Source organism: Physeter macrocephalus, chromosome 9 (assembly GCF_002837175.3).
Source record: "Physeter macrocephalus isolate SW-GA chromosome 9, ASM283717v5, whole genome shotgun sequence".
Classification (NCBI taxonomy): domain Eukaryota; kingdom Metazoa; phylum Chordata; class Mammalia; order Artiodactyla; family Physeteridae; genus Physeter; species Physeter macrocephalus.
The window spans coordinates 81,636,077-81,657,034 of NC_041222.1; the positions used below are offsets into that span (position 1 = coordinate 81,636,077).

At 38.3% G+C, this 20,958-nt stretch overlaps 1 protein-coding gene across 11 annotated transcripts in view; it reads right to left on the reverse strand.

Moving 5' to 3' along the window:
* The window catches only part of CDC14B (cell division cycle 14B), a 107,395-nt gene that overhangs the window by 8,439 nt on the left and 77,998 nt on the right, over positions 1–20,958 (reverse strand). For 3 of the 11 annotated variants that reach the window (XM_028494125.2, XM_007119646.3, XM_007119645.4), the window contains exons 8-13: positions 19,046–19,133; positions 18,529–18,759; positions 15,315–15,453; positions 14,983–15,142; positions 14,175–14,272; positions 4,921–5,037 (exon numbers count right to left, since the gene is read on the reverse strand). In XM_028494125.2, coding sequence (XP_028349926.1) covers positions 4,921–5,037; positions 14,175–14,272; positions 14,983–15,142; positions 15,315–15,453; positions 18,529–18,759; positions 19,046–19,133 — 833 coding nt within the window. Of the gene's footprint in view, positions 1–11; positions 362–4,920; positions 5,038–9,206; positions 9,750–14,174; positions 14,273–14,982; positions 15,143–15,314; positions 15,454–18,528; positions 18,760–19,045; positions 19,134–20,958 lie in introns of those variants that run through there. The other 8 variants (XM_028494126.2, XM_007119647.2, XM_024132900.2 and 5 more) reach the window with 5 other exon arrangements.

The following is a 20,958-nucleotide window of genomic DNA, read 5'->3' on the forward strand; positions in this document are numbered from 1 at the left end:
AGGGGAAAAAAAAAAGGATTTTACCATGAAGGCTTTTAAGTGTCCCATATGTAGTTAGCAAAGACAAGGAAGGCAACATAATAAAAATATTTGACATGCTAAAAAGTATACACTTTGTATAATTCTTTAATGACAGATACTTTGGAAAAGACAGTACAATATCAACCGTAAAGTAAAGACAAACAGGAGAGAAGAGGCAGAGCAGAAAAAGGTTCAGTTCTGCAAAAAATTAAAAAACAATAAAAAAACAATGAAAAAAGAAGGGAGGGCAAAAGCAGCCGAGCAATGAGAGTACCATAATGCCATTAAGGGCATTTGTTGCAAAGCATTCCTTTTCCTTCTTTCCCTCTGAGGAATCAGGCTGTGGGAAAAGTGGAAAGAACGAAAAGATAAAGAAGTGTTACTTGATTATTTCCAAAGCCAGAAGTCAGTCACAGAAAAAGCTGGGGCACAGCAAGCAGTTTCCAGTTTAGCAGAGCGCAGCAGGCACCCCGCACCTGCTCCCACCTTGCTCCGCACTGCTGCACAGCTGCAAGGGGACAGCCGCCGACCCTTTTCTGTTCGTGAATAATTGACCTACATTGATCTTCACCCTACCTCCTTTCTTTCCTTCCCCAACTGATCACTTTAACTTTCAACTAAATAGCAACTTTCAGAGAACAACTAAAGCAAAAGAAAAGAGAGAAACCAATTCCAATCTGGAGGTGACCCTCACTTGGATGATGATAATGGTGCTCTATCAGAGCGGCTCATCTGAATCAAACATTTAGTTTTCCGAGACCCCAATAGAGTACTGAGTATAAAGGTCCAGGTTCGTTGGTGGAGCCCAGAGGAAAAATATCTGAAATTTCAAAGGGAGATTAATATTTTAAAAGAACAGAGGTAACCAGCATAAAAGAGTATTTAGATACAACATTCTGGGGCTTCTACAGTGATATAGTTTTTAAACATAATGACAATGACAAAGAATTAAAGCCCAGAGGTGATGGAACAGACACTGAGATCTGAGACTCTAAGGAACAAGAAGCAGTGACAGGTATGATGATGGCAAACGTCACAAATGAGAAGACTTAAAAAGCCAAAGTCCTAAATGTAGTTATGCCAACTGAAGGGCTTGTGAAGAGACTCATGGGTTTCAGAGGCTGGACAAAGAGCCTGAGCATTTATCTTCCTCCAAACTATGAATAATTAGGTACAAAATACCCCAAAGCAATGAACATTGGTTTGGTTTGGCAGGTAGAGCAGAAAGTGATGGTTCCCAATGATGCAACTTGGAATAACAAAGGCACTTATACATGACAGTTTTCTTAGAAAACAAATGAAGTTATAATTTTTTAAAAAAAGAAACAGAAGACTTCCCCAAAGAAACAGTATAAGCTTACAGAAACATGCACTCAATGGGTGAGCAGTGTAAAGACATGAACCGCATTGAATGACATCAAATGAGGTGGCTACAGGTTCTCGATCGGAGGCTCGATGATGAAATGTTCGACACTCATTCTCAGGGAGCTCTTCAGAGTTGATACAACAACACTGAAAAATGGGCCAATTCTATTTAGCTGGTTCTTCAGTGGATTAATTATTAAAACAGAAACATTAAAATGGGCTTCTAGCTCTAACAGGAACTGGGAGGTGTAGAAGCCCATTTAATTTACTTCTCTGGACTTAAGAAAGGGGATGAGGAAGGTGCTACAGACTCCTCTCAGCACCCCATCCGCCACCAGACACTCCAGTGTTTCCGTGCCTGAACTGCCACAGCTGTGCCAGAGCAGAGCTTGTCACCCACGATTTAAGCTTAGATGTGGCTAATGTTCAATGGATACATGGGAGAATAATCAGTCACCTGCCATGAGAGAAACATGGTAGCATTCTTCCCAACAACAAATACTTATAACACTCATACTTTTTCAGTCTCCAAATAACTGCTCTTTTAACATGTTTGTGGAAAAGTTCTTCAAAGATGTAAAGCCTCTCAGTAAATTGTCAAAAATCAAAAGAGCCAAATCAATGGAAAGTGAATTTTGGTGAGGTCTTCATCCTGGAAAGCCTCAAAGAGTAGAATAGAACATGGAAATGAAAGGTCAAGTTCTATGGCACAATAGAGATGATGATGATGACGTACAAACAACATCAACCTGCAAGAGAGAAGGCCTCACAAATGGGAATAACAGCAGACTGGCAACCCTGGCGCCTTGTAAGTGTTTATGAAGGTACACGGAAATGGTGCAAAAATGGTGTACTATTTTGTGTGTGTGCATGTGTGTGTGTACTGCTGTTCAAAGAAAAGATTTCTATTCAGTACTTTAAAATTACTCAACAATCTTAGCTCATATTATTTTGTCCTGAATCAGATTATGTACAATTGTGTTAATTCTCTCACTACCCTCCAACCAAAAATGAATACTATCCCATAGGACAAAAACTTCAGGCTACAGCTTGGGTGCTGACTCCCATTATTTCCTAGAAGCAGGGAGTGGGACCTGTGCATAACATATTTGCCTTTCTCTTGTGAGCTGTATGTGGTCACAGTTAAGGTGATGTCAATACAGGCCAGAGCCCAGAAAGAGGTAAAGGAGACCCGGCATGGAGGGCATGGTTAAAAGCACTGTGAAACCCAATTAACTCTCGTTTTACTTCTTTGCCCCTCCAAATCTCTGAAAGTCTATTTCAGAATTTAAAAGAAGTTTTTTTGGTTTTCAGCACTATCGCGAATGCCTGAAAACTGCTTTCTTTGGGCCATTTCAATATTTGGTCAAGGTATTCAGTCTGAACTCTACTTTAGAGCCCTCAAAGCAACAAGTCCAGGGACCTCAGGCAGATGCTCACCGCAATCAGGAACCACCTCTGCTGAGAAGCACAAGTTTAGATCACTAGACAAGACCTAGACGGAAAAACTGCCATACGGCCACACCCCAAGAGGAACGTGGTATGACCGGGCAAGTGCAGTCCCGGCTCCAGGACTCTAGCCAACTCCTCTGAAACCTGCAGAGCGCCATCCAGAAAAGCAGAAAGCAGAATTAAATGTGCAAAACACACTCGGCTGTGATAGAAGTCTGAAAAGAATATGTCCATTCAAAACATGTCTAACTATCACCAACAGCAAGCCCTTTATTTGAATTTTTAATAATTTAATTTACATAAGTGTCAAAGTTAAAAAAACTCGCATTTCCCCTCATTTATTGTAGAAAAGTTAGAAAAAAAGAAAACGATAAAAAAAAAGAAAAAAATCCCCAAATGTCCTACCAACCAGAAGAACTGTTAGCGTTATGGCATATTTTTCCTTTATCTTACTTCTCTACATATATATTGGGTTGGCCAAAAAGTTCCGTTGGGTTTTTCGGTAAGATGTTAAAGAAAAACCCAAACGAACTTTTCGGCCAACCCAACAGAAATGTCCACATCTGTAAATATTTAAGCTTATAAAATATTTACACATCTATACACTTTTACACACACACACATATATATAAAGTATATTTTACATTTACAAAATTAGAGCAAATAGTTCATAATTTTTATGTGTAGCCCTTTTCACTTATTGCTCCATGAGCAATTAACCCAGGACATTAACTTTCCTTTGAAAACATGACTCTCGATTCATTTGGCAGAATTCATCAATCATTTCCTATTTCTTACTATTATAAATAACATTCTGATATTATGTTATAATGTACCTAAATCTGACTTTTTGTCAGTATTTCTCTAATATTCTTCTCAGTGAATTAGAGTAAAAAGAGTATGAATATTTGATACCTTTCTAATGAAAAGTTTTAAATCCTAAAATCATGAGTCAGTGCCCAATTCTCAAATACTTGTATTGAGGCACTATATCACATTCTCTGGCAAGTAAAAGATTGTAGTAAAACTGTACAAAAGAATCAGCAAAGAAGGAGAGTGGCAGAATGGAACAATTCCTTACAAAAGCAAAATACACAGAGCTCTCCAGATTGTCAGTGAGTCCCTCAGGACACAGGCTGCCGTGGGACTGCACCGGAGACTACCTTAGCACCGAAGGTCAACGCAGGCCCAAAGCCTCAAAGATCTGAGGGCAGGGAAGTCAAAAAGAAGCCAGGAAAACTGTGAAGGACATTTTAAAGTCTGGTTCAGGTTATCTTCAGGTTGCTTGTGGTCTCTATAAGACAACACTGTGCCCTGAGCACGGTACTGTCATGCTCAGGACCGCATGGGTTGCCAACTCAAGGCAAAGATACACAAACACAAAAAAAGTGCCTGCCTGCCTATCCCTCCTGAGATGATAGGAAGTGGGCAATCTGCTCTCCCCTAAAAGGGGATGTTTTGGGAATATGTTAAAAATGAAATGTCTCAGTTCATGATAAACATCCAAAAACAATGGTGAGTAATGGATTTGGTCACAAAACATGTCCATTTTTTGGTGAAAGCCTCTATTAATGAAGGAAGTGAAAGATGCTGGGCCAGAAAGTGAAAAAGCTAGCGCCCTTAGGTATATATGGACTGTGGCCAAGAGGATAGTCGCTAGGTAAAGAAGGATCCCAAACTCACGAGAGTTCTCATTTTTCCACCATCACACTTATTTGCAACTAATTCTCCAACAATTATGCTAGATCTGATATACAGACAGAAAGATTTCCTCCAAGTCCTGACAGAGAGCTTTGGAAGTTCTTAATTTTAAGAACTTAGAAGTACAGCATTCTCAACTTTCCCATATTATGACCCAGAGACCACATTTCCAGTGTTGAGAATCACCTCTGTAAAAAAAACAAAACAAAACCCCAAATTAAAATGGTCCAGATTTTCTTAGATGATGAACAAGTCAAACATTTTTGATTAATTTCCTACCACAGGGACTCTGCTTTCTCCTGTCTTCATTTCTATCTCCAGAAGATTAAACTGGAAAACCAATGCTTAGAACATTTCAGAAGTGTAGAATTCTTTTCTCACCTTTTAAAACTGCTTTTTCTTGAAGCAGATCTGGTGGTTCTTTTAGTAATGCCTGCACTGCCAGAAATGTTAGGTTCAGATGTTTTACAGCTCTGAACACTGGACTGAAGAATTACTCTGAAAACAGTTGGAAAAAGATAACATTATATTCACTGAAGCAATTTGCAAATACTTGACAGAGGAAGGCATTTTTGCACTTTAGTGCAAATTATTTTCTTGAGAACGGACAGGATTTTCCATAAACACATTTGCCAAAAAAAAAAATCTGAAACACACTTTTACATCAAGGTCTTTTGAAATAAAGCAACTCATTTCTCTATGAAGGTTTACACAAAGATAACCAAAGAACTTTGCTTTTGGAAAATGAACTGACCTGGCATGTCAAGCAATTCCCACACCAAAGAAATCAATCAGTAAGACAAATTTTTGTGCCCCAAAGTAAAAATAAATTCTCAGAATTCTAGTCATGAAAACAAGAAATCATTTAAAAACCCCAAATTCTAAAGACTACGAATATAAATATATATACAGTATTTACTCTTCAGAACTGGAAGTACAAGCAATAGACATCAAATCAACAGTAATTTTTTATAACATTTCAAGTTTTAAAAGTATGTTCAAACAGAATTTTTTGGGCTGGCTTACAACCACTTACAAAGTCACCCAGTACCATTAAAGTGAAGCTGTTTAAATTTTGTGAAACTTGATTTAATTAAACTCTAGACATCTCAAGGAACTGAGACCTATGGGAGTAGACTGCCCAGGAGGCAAATTCATGAATCAGAAAGAACACCCTCTGATAAAGCCCACACAGAATACCTGTTCATAAGTAGAGGGTGTTTTAAAATTCCTCACTGAATTGTCAGAGGGACAACAGCAGAAAACACCAAAAAATTTTACAAGCAATTCTTTTCTTCAAGAGATAATGACTAAAACACTGAACTGCATACATACACATTTACATATACTCAACTTTTATTTATCTGTGAGAGAAAATACTTTAAAAAGCTTTCTCCCCTCATATCAAACATAAAGGTGAGATAGCCAACAACAACTTATGAGAACCCAGCTCATGCGTAAAAAGAAACCATTACAACAAACTAGCAGTCAGTCCTACCTCCTATGCCTGTGTTAACACCACATTAGTTAATAACCAAAGCCAGGTCCTTAAAATGTAGTAAATTCTTATAATCTTAATATTACTCAAACCATAGGATATTCAACATTTAGTAAAATACTAACTTCTCATCAGTAAAAAAACAATGGGTTGTACTGCACCATAGCAGAAGTCTGGAGGTCAGTAGTTTTCGAGCCATTTGGGGGAGAAGAGTAGAAGGCTGAGGGAGGGGAACTCCTAGCCTAGCTGTTTCTCTTTATCCAAGAACCATTTCTGAAAGCCTTATGAATCAGGCCTTCAATCTCACTGAGGGAAACTGATCCTGGGTAAATGAGCCAATGCTTGATTCAGGATTTCTGATAAAGTTTTATCATCCTAAATGTTGACTGCTTTAACAAAACAGAAAATGTATATGCAGACATAATTGTATTATCGAAGAGGGTACCAACTGCCCTGGCATATAAATTCTATCCTTGAAAACAGGATTTATTTTTAAATTCTTTCTGATTTTATAAAATGAAGAGGAAATATTTAGTTGTCTCTGTTAAGAATGTGAATCTAGAATTTTTCAGTAAAAAAAAACAAAACAAAACGGAAACAAACTGCAATGCTTCCACTGCTATTTCTAAGGCCCAGGCCCAGGGCTTGGTGCTGCCACTACTGGTGTCCCTAGGCCTCTCACCCACTCAGTGAGGTTCATCAGTTTTATCTCCATTTTTTACAAATAGAGAAAATGAGACTCCTGTTGGCTTTTTTTTGAAATACAACATCTACTTTTCAAATAATTTGAGGCCACTTATGGTCAAAAGTATCAACTATCACACTGTAAAACCATTAATATGAGGAAAAAAACAAGAGCCAATACATTGCCTGCTTAGGAAATTTACTTCCTGATTTCTTAAGTTAGCTATTATGTTTAAATACTATTCAAAACAAGAAATTACTGCTAAATCATATTTTAGGCTGATAGGAAACATCTTTTAAAAAGTACTTATTTCTCTATAAAATTGGTGTAAACAATTCATGTGAAGTAATATACTATTAATAGCTAATAATTTATGCGCAATCTTGAAAATGAGAGCATGACAGAAATTTGGAATGCATTAATCTCATCAGTAAAGATTCAGGTCACCAGTTATTTGCATTAAAAACAGAGCAGTTATTACATCTGTAGGTTACGCATCAATAAAGTGGGAAGGAAACACAGCAACTACACTTAGATTTTACCTGAGATATCCTACAAGTTAACACCCTAAGGTGGGTTAAGCTAGTAAACGTTTGAAGTATTCACTCTGCCACAGGGATGTGGGAACTCGCTACCCCCCACCTTGCACACTAGGTCAATCACACGGCTCTGCAGGACAACGTTCAGCAAATGTCATTTCTCCTTTCCATCTTTTCCTGATAGAACCCTCAGTCCTACCTTCTATCTCTTGCCCATACTAGAGTTCGTTTTCTTCTCTGCAGTATCTTTTTTTTTTTCTTTTCGTCTGCAGTATCTTTTGAGGCCCAATATTTTCCGATTTTGGATACAAAGATATCTGCAACTTGAGGCAAAGCAAAAAATTGAAAAGCCAGGTCTCTCACCTATCAAGTCACAAAGTACTTTGAAAATAAATGTTCATTCTAAGAAGAGAATCCATCAGCGCAGCCATGCACTATTTACACTGGTTGTCCACCACTGATACAAAAAGAGCCTGCAGAATGATGGGCCTGAGGCCCTGAGGTCTGAAGCAGCATGTGAAGTGCTGTTATAGGGAAGCTCTCCAGGCATGCCAGGAAACAACCTATCAGGCGATGCTACATCATCAGCCAATAGAGGTGAATGTCAACAACAGTGCCCATGAGTAGTCACCTCAAAGGATAATTATTAAGGACTATATCTGTTTACATTATTGTTATTGTTGAAAGCTTTTGTTTCTGTAAATTCCAAATTAATCAAGGCAGGCTAAAGTGAATACTCTGCTTTGGGCTAGAAATACAATGGCAAATGTCAGTAATAACAAAAAACGGTATGTCTTACATAGAATATTAAAAAGAAAAGAGCCTGATAGAGACCATTTTTTAAACTTACCCTGCAAAAAATAATACAATCATGAAGTGCCTAAGCATTATTAGCAATGACTCCACCTCTTTGAAATTGCCACTCGGAATAGTTTGAGAAGAATAAATCTATGCAGTGTGTGATGGCCCTGAGTCCAAATGTGTGAAATCTAGGCTCAGTAAGAGAAGTAAAGGAACAAAACACCTGAAGGGATAATCCGTATCAGAAACATAGCATATGTGCCTATGTAATAAGCTAGTATGAATAAGATTTTTTAAAAATGTCATATATAGGTTCATGTTAAGCAGCTTTTCTTTAATTTTGAAAAGAATGGCATCTGCTAGTTTTTTAAATCTTTTCTAGCCATTTGAAAACATTCAATGAACCACAAAGTACTAGAGTTGGCTGCAATGGAATTTTACTTTGGAGGACATCCTAGAAGGCACTTTTGTATTCCTTTATAACCCCCAAGTCCAAGTTGGAACAAGAAAAGAAATTCTTAAAATTTGAGCTAAAGAAAAGTTTCAGAGAAAAAAGAATGCAGCCTAGACATAAGAGGGTAATGGTGAACCACAGTCTCACAGGATACACCCTCCTTTCTGTGCTCTTGGTCTTAACATGATGTTCCCGGGAAAGCTTCTTGCCACATTCTTCTGCAGAAAAGGAGTCTCTTCACTGTGAAGGTATTCATTTAATGATGAAAGATATCAAGAGAATACAAATTCTGCCTCTGTTAACCTAATAAAAGCATTCTGGTTACTTTTGGGAAAGGAGGAAAGTGGGAAGGAAAAAGGAGCACAGTGACTGTCATGTGGAAACACAAACATAAACAAGGGACTCCAGTTTTCTCTGCTTTCCTATTTTCATTCAACACCAAGTGTTGAAAACTATACTTAACTGTATTCCCTAAAGGGGAGGAAGTGAAACGAGGTAGAGGAGAAAATTCTGCATACTCAAGACAGAAGGTTTATTAGGGAAGCAGGTGCCTGCTGAGAGAGCACCGTGTACAATGGCAGAATCAGAGATGAAAAAGGATGCAATGCTCACTAGACCTCATGGCTACAAAATAAAGTCTTTACTAACAGTAGAAAACCAGTGGGAAAATTCTTTTTGCTAGATTGGAAAGGATATATTAACGATAGTTACTCTAGAAAACCAGAGGAAAGTTGTACAGACAACTGATTGAAAGAAACCCACCCCAATTACCCCAAACTAACTATACATTTTTGATAAGAAAAAGAAACTATGTCATTGTCATCATAAATTGCTATTTCAAAAACATCTGTTAAGAGTAAGCACATCTTAAACGAAGCGTGTTACTTTTAATATCCCTGGTATGAAAGTAAGAGAAGACTTCCTTCCCTGCCACCAACCCATGAAGTGCAAAGATTCAATATAAGAACCTATGAAAAAAGGCAAATCAACAAAGCTAGAAGAGCTGATAGTGAGAAAAACATGCATCATGAGAAACACACTGGACACCAGAGGTGAGCACTAGTAGAGAAGTGGAATGGGACACTTACACAGCAGCTATCTGTCAAGGGTCCTGATGGCTACTGTGTTCTTAAACCATCGAGACAGAATAGCAGGATGGGGAGAATGTAGTCACAAACAATCCACCAGATGACAACACTACACAGTGCAGAGGTCAGCACAGCTAGGGAACATCTGGAAAGGGGCGAAGGGGAAAGAACAGATGTTCAAATTGGGAAGCCAAAATAAATAAAATAATAAATAAATAAAGCCACGTGTGAATTTTAGACACCCTGCGATGCAAAGGAGCAGGAAACAGGGATCAAATTTTGCCATTTTATGTTGGAAAAAAATGCTGTCTTCAGTTTTAAACAGATTTGATATTTGGTAAAGAAAGATTAGACCCAAGCTCTAGTTGGATAACTACCTCATGTTAATTTAATTGTATGATACTGAAATAAGAGTCATAGCTATGCGATTGAAATTCTTCAAAAAGCATAATATGCACACAGAAAACCAAATCACAGAGAAAAAGGAGGCAAAAACAACCAACCAAACAAAAAAAGCCCTGAACTGACGCAGGCATGTGTCTGTTTTATAGATTTTCATGTTCCTCTAGTAAAGCTCATGGCATGAGAATTATTTTTCAATGATGAAACATACCCACCTACACTGTACTGTTAAGGTGGTTTTAAGGGATTTTCAAGGCTAACTATATCTGTATTTTTACCTGTTCCCATAGGATGCACTTCCACTCTTCATGCATCATTTCCTTTGCCCCTAACAAACCTAGCAGAAATCATCAGCACAATGCAGAAAAATAGGCAGCACGGATGAAGTTACAAAATCTACCCAACCTGTTTTAGCACAGACAATAATATACTTGCCATTATGTCCTGAAGATCACTTCAAGATCATGGTGCTACATAATTTCCTGTCTTCATGGTAGTCAGGATCAGACAAGCTCTCTGACAAAATTACTAATTTTACAATTTCTAACACTTAATTCTCCCCAAATATTGACTGTAAAACAGAGACCAATGACTGGATTACTTTATGTACTATAACTTTCTTTTAAGAATCACCAGTACTCATATATTTTTCATTAACTTTCCCTCTTAACATTTTCATTTGGCTAAGTGCCAACAGTGAAGCAAAATAACATGTCCACACTGACAGATGGGTCAAAATCAGGAGGCAGGAATTGAATTTAGATTTTTCAACCCAAGCTGCTGCTGCAAACTCTCTCTCAGGGGACTTTTAAATATTTCTAAAATAACAACAAACACTTGGGAAGGAAAGGAAATCTCCAGTTGACCTCCTCTTCTAGGGCCAAAAGAGCTACAAATAAGAGCAAAAATGAGATGACTGTAACAGCAAAGAGGGTCTGAAAAAGCAGGAAGGGATAAGGAAGGAAAATCTGCTGTGACTAATCTTAAATCTCCCAGGGTGTTTACGCATAATTAAGAGCTTAGAATTTTAGCATTTTGCTTTTCCCTTTAAAAGTGTGACCTAAAATCCTGTTAATCGTGTGTATGGGAAGAGGGTGGTTTAGGGACTATTCTATTATTTGGGGGATTACAATTACAATTAAAGGAAATCTTGAGCTAGCTGTTTTTTTTTTTTTAACTTTTACCAAGTAAAAGGTTGTTTTAGGGAATTCCCTGGCAGTCCCAGTGGTTAGGAATATGCTTTCACTGTTGAGGACCCAGGTTTGACCCTTGATAAGGGAACTAAGATCCCACAAGCCGCAAGGCGTGGCCAAAAAAAAAAAAAAAAAAGGTTGTTTTAACACATGCCAAGAATGCCAAGAGTGCTTCAGAGCAAAGCGCTAGTGTTCTTTACTCCTTTTACGGTAAGGTGGGGTGTAAATAGATAACTAAGCAAATGGATAGCACAGAAACTGGTCTTTCCTCCGGTCTTTGCTAGTTACTATCATTCAGACATCCATCAACTACCATCCCAGGAAACCTCACATACCAAGATAAATGTCATAGCATCTAGTGTCATCTTCTGGTTTCCAACAATATTTCTAATTTTAGTCTACATTTATTGTTTTCTTTTATGTTTCCACAAATCCATGAGCTATGGAAGAGACTTTTATAGTCTCATTTTTCTAGAAAGGAGCATCAAATGATTTGAACTCTTATAAAACATATTCACAAGATAGCAGACTCAGAGTAACTAAAGAAAATTTCCTATAAGCCCTATCGAACTCCAGAACCTTTGACTAAGCAGAATTCCCATCCCCGACTCCCAACTTAACTCTCGAACAGAAGGCAACAAGCTATTGAGAAATAAATTGATGCTGCAGATTCTTAAAAACAGAACAGAAAACCTGGACAGGACTAAAAGCAACCCACAAAATCATCCATTTTCTAGGGCTTGTGATTCCAAGTGTGGTCCCTGGACCAGCAGCATCTTTAACACCTGGAAGCTTGCCAGAAATGCAGAATCAGATGGCACCCCAGACCCAATGATCATTATCTGCATTTTAACAAGCTTCCCAGGAGACTCAAATGCACACTGATGTTTGAGAAGTACTGCTTTAGGGCACTAGCTATTTCCTCCTGTCTAAAATTGGCTTCAGAATGATTATTTGGAGGGACTATACTATTTCTAAATAAAAAGAATGATTAAGGGCTTCCCTGGTGGCGCAGTGGTTAAGAATCTGCTTTCCAATGCAGGGGACACGGGTTTGAGCCCTGCTCCCGGAAGATCCCACATGCCGTGGAGCAACTATGCCCATGTGCCACAACTACTGAGCCCGTGCGCCTAGAGCCCGTGCACCGCAATGAAGAGAAGCCCCCACTTGCCACAACTAGAGAAAGCCCGCACGCAGCAATGAAGACCCAACACGGCCAAAGATAAAAAAAATTAAAAATAAACTAATTTAAAAAATAGTAACTAAAAAAAAAAAAGAACCATTAAGACCTTAAATGAAGACTTATAATGAAATTAAAAACAAAATGGCATTTGGAATTAAATAAATTATTTAAAGCATTCTAGTTGATTGAATGCACAACTAAACAGCAAAGAGAAAGCTTAATTAATGCCTATAATCAATACTGATGCCTTTCATTCACATGGCACTTTATTTTGGAAAACTCATTTTCTTTGGGTCTTTTAAGAATCTCCCAAGGCAGTGGCCCATGATGACACATCCCTTAAGTGTAACTCTACTTTGAATTTTAAGATTATGAGAAGATACCAGTGAAGAACTACTTTTAATTAAAAAGGCCTGTTCTTCTCTGCCATAACCATTTACTATGTCATAGTTCCTTGCCATATTACAAGATGCTTACTGAATACTAAGATGACCTATCTCCATCACCAAAAAAGGGGGGCGGTGCGAAACTTGGCACCCACCCCACAATGAAAGGTACTAGAAGGAAGGAATCCATTGGTATAGGTGGGAGCATCTACTAAGGAATACCCTAGAAAAAAAGTACAATGGTCAAGTTTTTGATTCTACATATCCTTCTAACAATCCTGGACGTTCCATGAGATTGAATCCCAACACTTACAGAAGCAAGTATAAGTTGACACACACACAACCCAATAACTATAAAACTTCCTATCTCCATACTAAACCTTCTTCTGTAACTTGAAAAATTCCTCCAACAAAAAATTAATACAAAAATATAGTTTAATCAACTCATTGTTGACAATATAATGACATTAAGCCACCATGTCACCACTAATTAAAGTTTACCATATCAAAACAAATTATGTGTAATACAGTAGTAAATTTAAAGAAATTCACAATTTTAATAACTGGACAAATCTACAGTTATTCTACAGTTTATATCTGCTGTCACTCTCTTGAGGATGTACCATGTTTATGAGAAATGGAATACTGTGTGTTGTATCAGTAAACAAAGGATGTCATGGTCACCAGTGATTACAGCCACAAGCCAACAATGAGCTGGTGAGCCCTAAGGGAACTCAGGAAGGAAAGAATACCTGCCATCTAGCAGCCACCAGACTGCAGCCACTCCCACTCCCCATGGTGAGCCCTGAGGAAACTCAGCAGGGATACTGGCCCCAGATAGCTGAGGTGCATATCAAAGGAATGATTTCAGTGAGCCCAGACTCTTGCATCTTCCCATACATAGAAAAGCGCTAAATTCCTTAACTTGAGATACCTATTTTCTCTTATTAACAGTAATCTTTTGACATTCAGACTACCTTTGCTGCAAAACTATATATCCTGGCTCCCTCCTCGCCTCCTTGGAGCAGTTCTCTCAGGGTTACTTGAGATGCTCCCTCCGGGGCTTCTTCAAGTCCTAAAAATTTCTGCCAAATGAAACATAACTCTCAACTTTTAGGCTGTGAATATTTTTTTAGTCAACATTTATTATCCATGGAGAAAAATCACTCCGAATAGTGCTTTCCTATCTATACGAGCTAGCGAGGTTGGAACAGAAGACAGAGGTAAACAAAGGATAGCGAAGAGCTTCTTAGGCAACACCCTCAGATTTTAAATAAAGTAGATATTCATTTCAAAGTGGCATAATGGGCATGCAACCATGGAGAAAATGTACAGGAAAAAATGCTCATGAAGGACCTTATACACAAATTAAATAACTACAACAACATGAAGGAAATCAGACTCACGTGAGGGGAATAGCATTTGTTTTTGATTGTCTTCTGCTTTTCAGGGCCCGAAGTCTATCACCTTGTGTCACTACATTGATTTCGTCGTCATCACTGTACTGTGTAAATAGAAAAACACTGAGCTAATGATTTAAGCTGTACTTATTAATGCAGCGAAGCATAGCAGCTACATTTACCCATATAGAGCATACATAGACACATATAAATATACTTCAACATTCTGATGAACTTTAAAATATTTTGCTGCTTTCAAAATAAAGGTACAGGACACAATTCAAGACAACCAAAAGTTGACTTTCATAGACAAAGAACCCAATAGCACTCTTGTTATAAAACATTTTGACAGTGAAGAGGCATAATGGGTTTTCAGTATTGAAAACACTCTCTTTTAAATTCCACAATCTACTTACCACCACTTAATATAGTACTGCTACCCCCTAAACTCTTGGTTCTTTAAAGTTCCCCATCTGAGAACAACTGGTTCCCTAAATCACCTACCATGAAATAGGAAAAAAATGGGGGAAAGGGGTGTCACGAGGTCCATCTAAAGAGTGTACTTCACATACCTCTTTTTATCACCAGTGCCTTGTGAGTAAACAAAAAATAAACTTTAGTTTTATGGACACATAACCTCGTTTTAACTATTGACTAAAAAGTTCCTAGAGAGGGCAATGAGTACAAAAAATGTGTGATGATAATCCCTCAAAATGTGCTTTATTATTTTTATCTACAATTTTCTCCATGCCCTAAAAAGTTCTCAACAGCACTTAAAGCAATGACAACAGTGTGATGGGGGTGGTTTGATTACCAGTTCATGCTCTTGCTTGTCTTGATTCTCAACCCCATTGATTGAAATGTCATCAACAGCCAAGAGGAGTTTTGAGACAGCTGCTCTGTGTTTTCCATTCTCCTGACCCTTTAACTTTTGACGAAAATAGTCACCTTCCATCCAGAGGCTTGCCTGTTTCCTACAGTATTTAAGTAACAATATCAAAATACAGCCTTCCAGAAAGATACATAAAAACAACTTTCTCCTACTAGACTATCTGCTGTTACTGGAGCCTAAGGAAAATTCGACTTCCCATCACTTTCCAGACCCATGCGTTCCTGAGGAATTACAAAAGCTCTCCATCCACTTACATCATCAAAAATTGTTGCTGAGGTCCAATCACTGAGCCAGGTCTGCAGATTCTGACCCAAGCAATGGCCTCGGTTGCTGTCATCCTGTAATGCTTCATGATGTAGCAGGCTATCAAAGTGCCTGTTCGGCCAAGGCCAGCTAGGAAAAGAAACAAACCAATGAGACCTGGTGTCATGTGCTCCAGAATTTTGTTGGGCAGGTAGAATTTTTAAAAAAAGCTTCCCATGATTCTGCTCCCCTCAACAGTGGTTCTCATGTTTTGATGTACAGTACAATCAACTGGAGAGTTTTTTTGTTTGTTTTTATTATTATTTATTTATTTTAGGCCGCATTGGGTCTTTGTTGCTGTGTGTGGGCTTTCTCTAGTTGTGGTGAGCGGGGGGGCTACTCTTCGTTGTGGTGCACAGGCTTCTCACTGCGGTGGCTTCTCTTGCTGCAGAGCACGGGCTCTATGCGCCAGGGCTTCAGGAGTTGTGGCTTGCGGGCTCTGGAGCGCAGGCTCAGTAGTTGTGGCACACAGGCTTAGTTGCTCCGCAGCATGTGGGATCTTCCCGGATGAGGGCTTGAACCTGTGTCCCCTGCACTGGCAGGCAGATTCTTAACCACTGTGCCACCAGGGAAGCCCAACTGGAGAGTCTTAATTGGTATGTGATGCAGCCTGGACACAGAGATTCCTAAAATCCCTCACATGATTCTCAGTAAGTGCAGTGTTTTATACTCTGGGTTTTCAGTTAATGGAACCACCATCTTTCCAAAAATACAGGCTTAAAATCTTGTACTTTCTCCCTCATCCAACTGTTTTTTCTACTCTACTTTTATACCTATTTGCACGTGGACTTTTTTTTCCACTCTATTCCTGCTGTCCTCCTTTACTCTCGTCTAGACTAGTATCATTACCTCCTGTGGTTAATTTTATGTGTCAACCTGGCAGGTGTACTTGGATGAAATTGGTAGACTTTGAGTAAGCCAACTGCCCTCCGTAATGTGTGTGGGCCTCATCCAATCAGTTGAAAGTCTGAACAGAACAAAAATACTTGCCTCCCAAAGTCAGAGGGAATTCTCTACCAGACAGCCTTTGGACTTCAACTGCACCATTGGCTCTCCTGGGTCTCCAGCCTGCCAGTCCACACTGCAGGTTTTATGCTCACCAGCCTATATAGTCACATAAGCCAATTCCTTATAATAAGTCTCCTTTTCTCTATATATACATCCTACTAGCTGTTTCTCTGGAAAACTCCCACTAATACAGATTTTGTGAAGTGGCAGGCTACTGAAACATTATGTAAAAATGTGGAAGTGACTTTGGCACTGGAATTCTAAAGGCTGGGAGAGTTTTAAGGCACATGTTAGAAAAAACCTAGATAAACACACCATTGTAAAGCAATTATACTCCAATAAAGATGTTAAATTAAAAAAAAGAAAAAAAGAAAAAACCTAGATTGCCTTGAAGGGGCTGTTAGTAGGAGGAATACAGACATTAATGGTGATTCCAGTGGACTCACATGGAAACTGGAAGAAAGGCAATCCTTGTTAGAAAGCGGCAAAAAAAACCTGGCTGACTTGTGTTCTAGTGCTTTGTGGAAGGTAGAACTTCTGAGTGACAACCTTGGATAATTAGCAAAGGAGATTTAAATTCATAAGCAAAGTGTTAAAGGTGCAGCCTGGTTTCTCCTGACTGACGTGAGAGGAGAGAGATGAATTGAAGAAGTAATTGTTAAGCAAAAAGGAACGAGAAACTAAACATTTAGAAAATTCTAGGCCTATTCATTTTGAAAAAAAGTGAGAAAGTGTGTTCTGGATACCAAGCGTATGATTGAAAAATCAGTTCCATAAAGATATTACACATGGATTTAATCAGCCATCTCAGCAGAAGCTAAAAATACTGATGGGATTACACTGGAAGACTGCCAGTTTGGACTAAAGGGGACAGAAACAGGATGAAATAAAGGAAGGCTTTTACGTTTCAGGGATCCTATAGACTGGACAACAGAGGTAACTGGTTGCAAACATCGCTCATCCTTCAAAAGAAGGTTAGTATGACCCTGAGGGTGATGCAGAGATCAGCTTCCACTGCAGGGGGCACAGGTTCAATCCCTGATCAGGGATCCTTGCATGCCATGTGGTGAACAACAACAACAAAAGACAGTTGTTTTTTGTTTGTTTTTTTTTGCGGTATGCAGGCCTCTCACTGTTGTGGCCTCTCTTTTGTTTGTTTTTTTTTGCGGTATGCAGGCCTCTCACTTTTGTGGCCTCTCCCATTGCGGAGCACAGGCTCCGGACGCGCAGGCTCAGCGCCCATGGCTCACGACCCTAGCCGCTCTGCGGCATGTGGGATCTTCCCAGACTGGGGCACGAACCCGTGTGGTCCCCTGCATCGGCAGGCGGACTCTCAACCACTGCGCCACCAGGGAAGCCCAAAGACAGTTGTTTTAATGTCTTTGTCTAGTAGGTCCACCATCTGGTCTTTCTTTGGGACAGTTTCTGTTGATTCACTTTTTTCCTTTGAATGAGCTATCCTTTCCTGTTTCTTTGTATTCCTTGAGATTTTTTGGTGAAAACTGGACATTTGAATCTTATAATGTGTGAACTCTCGAGATTAGATTTCTGATATTCCCCAGGTTTGCTGTTTAGTTTTTCTTTTCCCCAGTGTTGGATTTTTCTTAACAAAAATGTATCCCTTGCCTTCTTAGTTAACTAACAAAAGGAGAAAAATTAAATAAATCCTAGTATATTCATACAATGTGTTATTACACATTCATTCAATAAATATTTATTAAGTGCCAAGCACTGTTCTAGCTGCTGAAAGCCTAGCAACTTGTTAGAATATAAAGTCCAAAAGATAAGCTCTTGGAGTCTGCTCTGCTCACTGACATATGCCAGAACCTACCAAAGTAGGCACTGAATAGATATTTGATGAATAAATGAATGTGATAAGCCTTTGTAGTATTACCCATGAATATAACTTAATTTACTATACTTTCCATATGAAATTAGGGTTTTAAAAGCATTCTTTATATGTACAGCCTTTTTATGCCAATCATACCTCAATAAAGTGGTTTTAAGAAAAAAAAGTAAATCACAAAAGGAAAAAAAAGCACTCTAAAAAACAAAGGCATCTTCATTGTCCTTGCATATAATCTAAACGAGTATGGTGTGCTTCTACACATATATACATTCATGTCCACCATTTTTTAACCAACACTAGAAACATACCTTTACAGTGTACTGCAATGGCACCCTCTGCATTTTCACAAATATCCAGAAATTCTTTAACAATGGCATCAGTAGGGGTGCTGCCATCCGCAAAGAAAAGATCATAGTGATCGAAACCAGCATTCGTAAAGCGTTTGGCATCATACATCCTTTTATTCAGACGAATAATGGTAGTAACGTTGTGATTCTTAAAATACGGAATATAAGCCTCAGGAGAATGTTGGTGGTAACCTACATAAAGAAATTCACCAGATGCTGTAAAATGCAGAAAGAAAACAATGGACAACAATTTCACTTGTAACTGGGTGGAAACAATTATCTGGACTGAGGATTGAATACCAGTTTGATTATAACTGTGAAAAAAATAAATTTAAAAAGTTAAAATCCAGGCAGAATGATGTGCTAAAATGTCCAAGTACACTTAATTAAGACAGTCGAGCTTTGGCCTCTTTTAAAAGAAAATACTGGATGGATACTTTTAATAACAAAACTATACTGGTCCCATGTATTTGCATACCACTTTCAAGTCTGGTTCTTGAATGAGGTCCACAGAAGGCAAGAAATCGGTCTGGTATTATCCAGTTTAAATCTCCATTTTCTGCTTTCTGCAAAGGGAAGACCAAAACAAGATCAATGTATGTGTATGTATACGTGTACCTAAGAACAGGTAAGAAATAAATCAAGAGTTCCCTTAAGATCTATAGGCCAGGCAAGTAACCCAAAACTGATTTATTTGACTTAATTATCAGCCAAGGGAATTGATGAGTTCATTCCATGCTAAAAGATGTAAGCAGGAACGAGGACAAGTACTGCCACATGTTCTGATTTTGAAGTAAAACCAGAAGTTTGGAGTTTTTAATGAGAAATGTGTGATAGATTTCACTGAATCACAGGCATCATAGATTGTAAGATATATCCTGAATTCAGAGAATTCCTATTCAAAACAGGATAAAATGGGCATCGTGGAATCAATGAAAAACACTAATCTAAAATTTCTAAATATACTTATAGAGACTAAACAAAGCTACCATGGTGGTCTGTAGCTACATTGTGTCTCAATGCAGTTTCACTGAAAGTAAATGACATTTGTGGGTGACCCTGCTACTCTCCCTCAATGCTGCAATTTCCGCATTAGTGAGAGGGAAGCTAATTAGCACCTATATTACTCCTTAGTAAAAAACACATAAAGGCATCACTGTGCTATACTGAGGGAATACCAACTGGTGTTTTTATTAGTTTTGCTTATCTAAAAAGAGAAAGTATATTTTATTTTAAATGTTTAATTTTATAAGGAGAAGCACAAAAAATGGTGTTAATAATTCAATTATATTCAGTAGTTAAGATGGTAAATAAATATTGATGCATATTGTACTTTATAAATGTACTGCTATTACAGAGAAATAAAGGCAGGGTTGGCCTAATGAATCACACAATATGCTTTTATATGTTTGGTACATCACAGTAATGACTTGTAGTAACTATTAACCCAATTTATCAATAAGATAGTTCAGTTATACTTAGGAGTTTAAAATAAGTTACTTTAAAAATTGATTGTGAAAGAACAGTTATCTGAGGATTCAAGATACTGCTGAATAAAGTGCTGTCTGTGGAATCACTCCATTATTAGTGAGACTGTCTGCTCAAGATAACTATAGTAGGATAAAAAAAAAACAAGATTCCACAAGTATTCTTGGCTGGAAAAGACCTTTAGCATAACATCTTACTCATTATCTACTTGGAAGGTAGAATGGTAGAATCAAATTACTCATTAAAAAAAAAATACACTACATTAAAAAACATAGGGGACACTTGTGGTTTTGCCTACCTGGTCTCTCTCCTCTCTATGCCCCCCCACCCCACCTTTCTTGGTCTGTATGATTTGATAGGGATGACCCGATTCCACTGTTGTGATGGCCAAAGTATTCTACACCTACTCATCCCCGACCCTCACCAAAAACACAACCTAGCTCAGGGCTAGAGACATGATCTAAGCCAGGCCAATGAGAGGAATTCGAGAGTCTTCTGCTGGAGCTATGAATTTTCTTTTCCAATGAGTTGGGTAAATCAAACAGGTAAGTCAAAGCTGTTGGTAGCCATCTTTATCCCAACTGGGGAGAACTGACCTTGGAACAAACTAGCTTCAGCCCAATTTCTGGTAAGTGCTTGAGTACCTGAATCTGGTCATGAGTGAAGGTACACTAGCTCCTGGACTTTTTATTTACGTAAATCAATAAATTGTCCCCATTTTATTTAAGCCATTTGTGTTTACTTTTTGTAATTTGCATCCAAAAGTGTCTTGACTTCACAGAAACAATAGGTTCTGACAAAAACAAATATTTTCCAGAGTTAATTAGCTGTATAATGGCTATTCATTTCATCAGATCCTATGCTAAGGGTTTAACAAATATTATCTCATTTAATCACTGTATG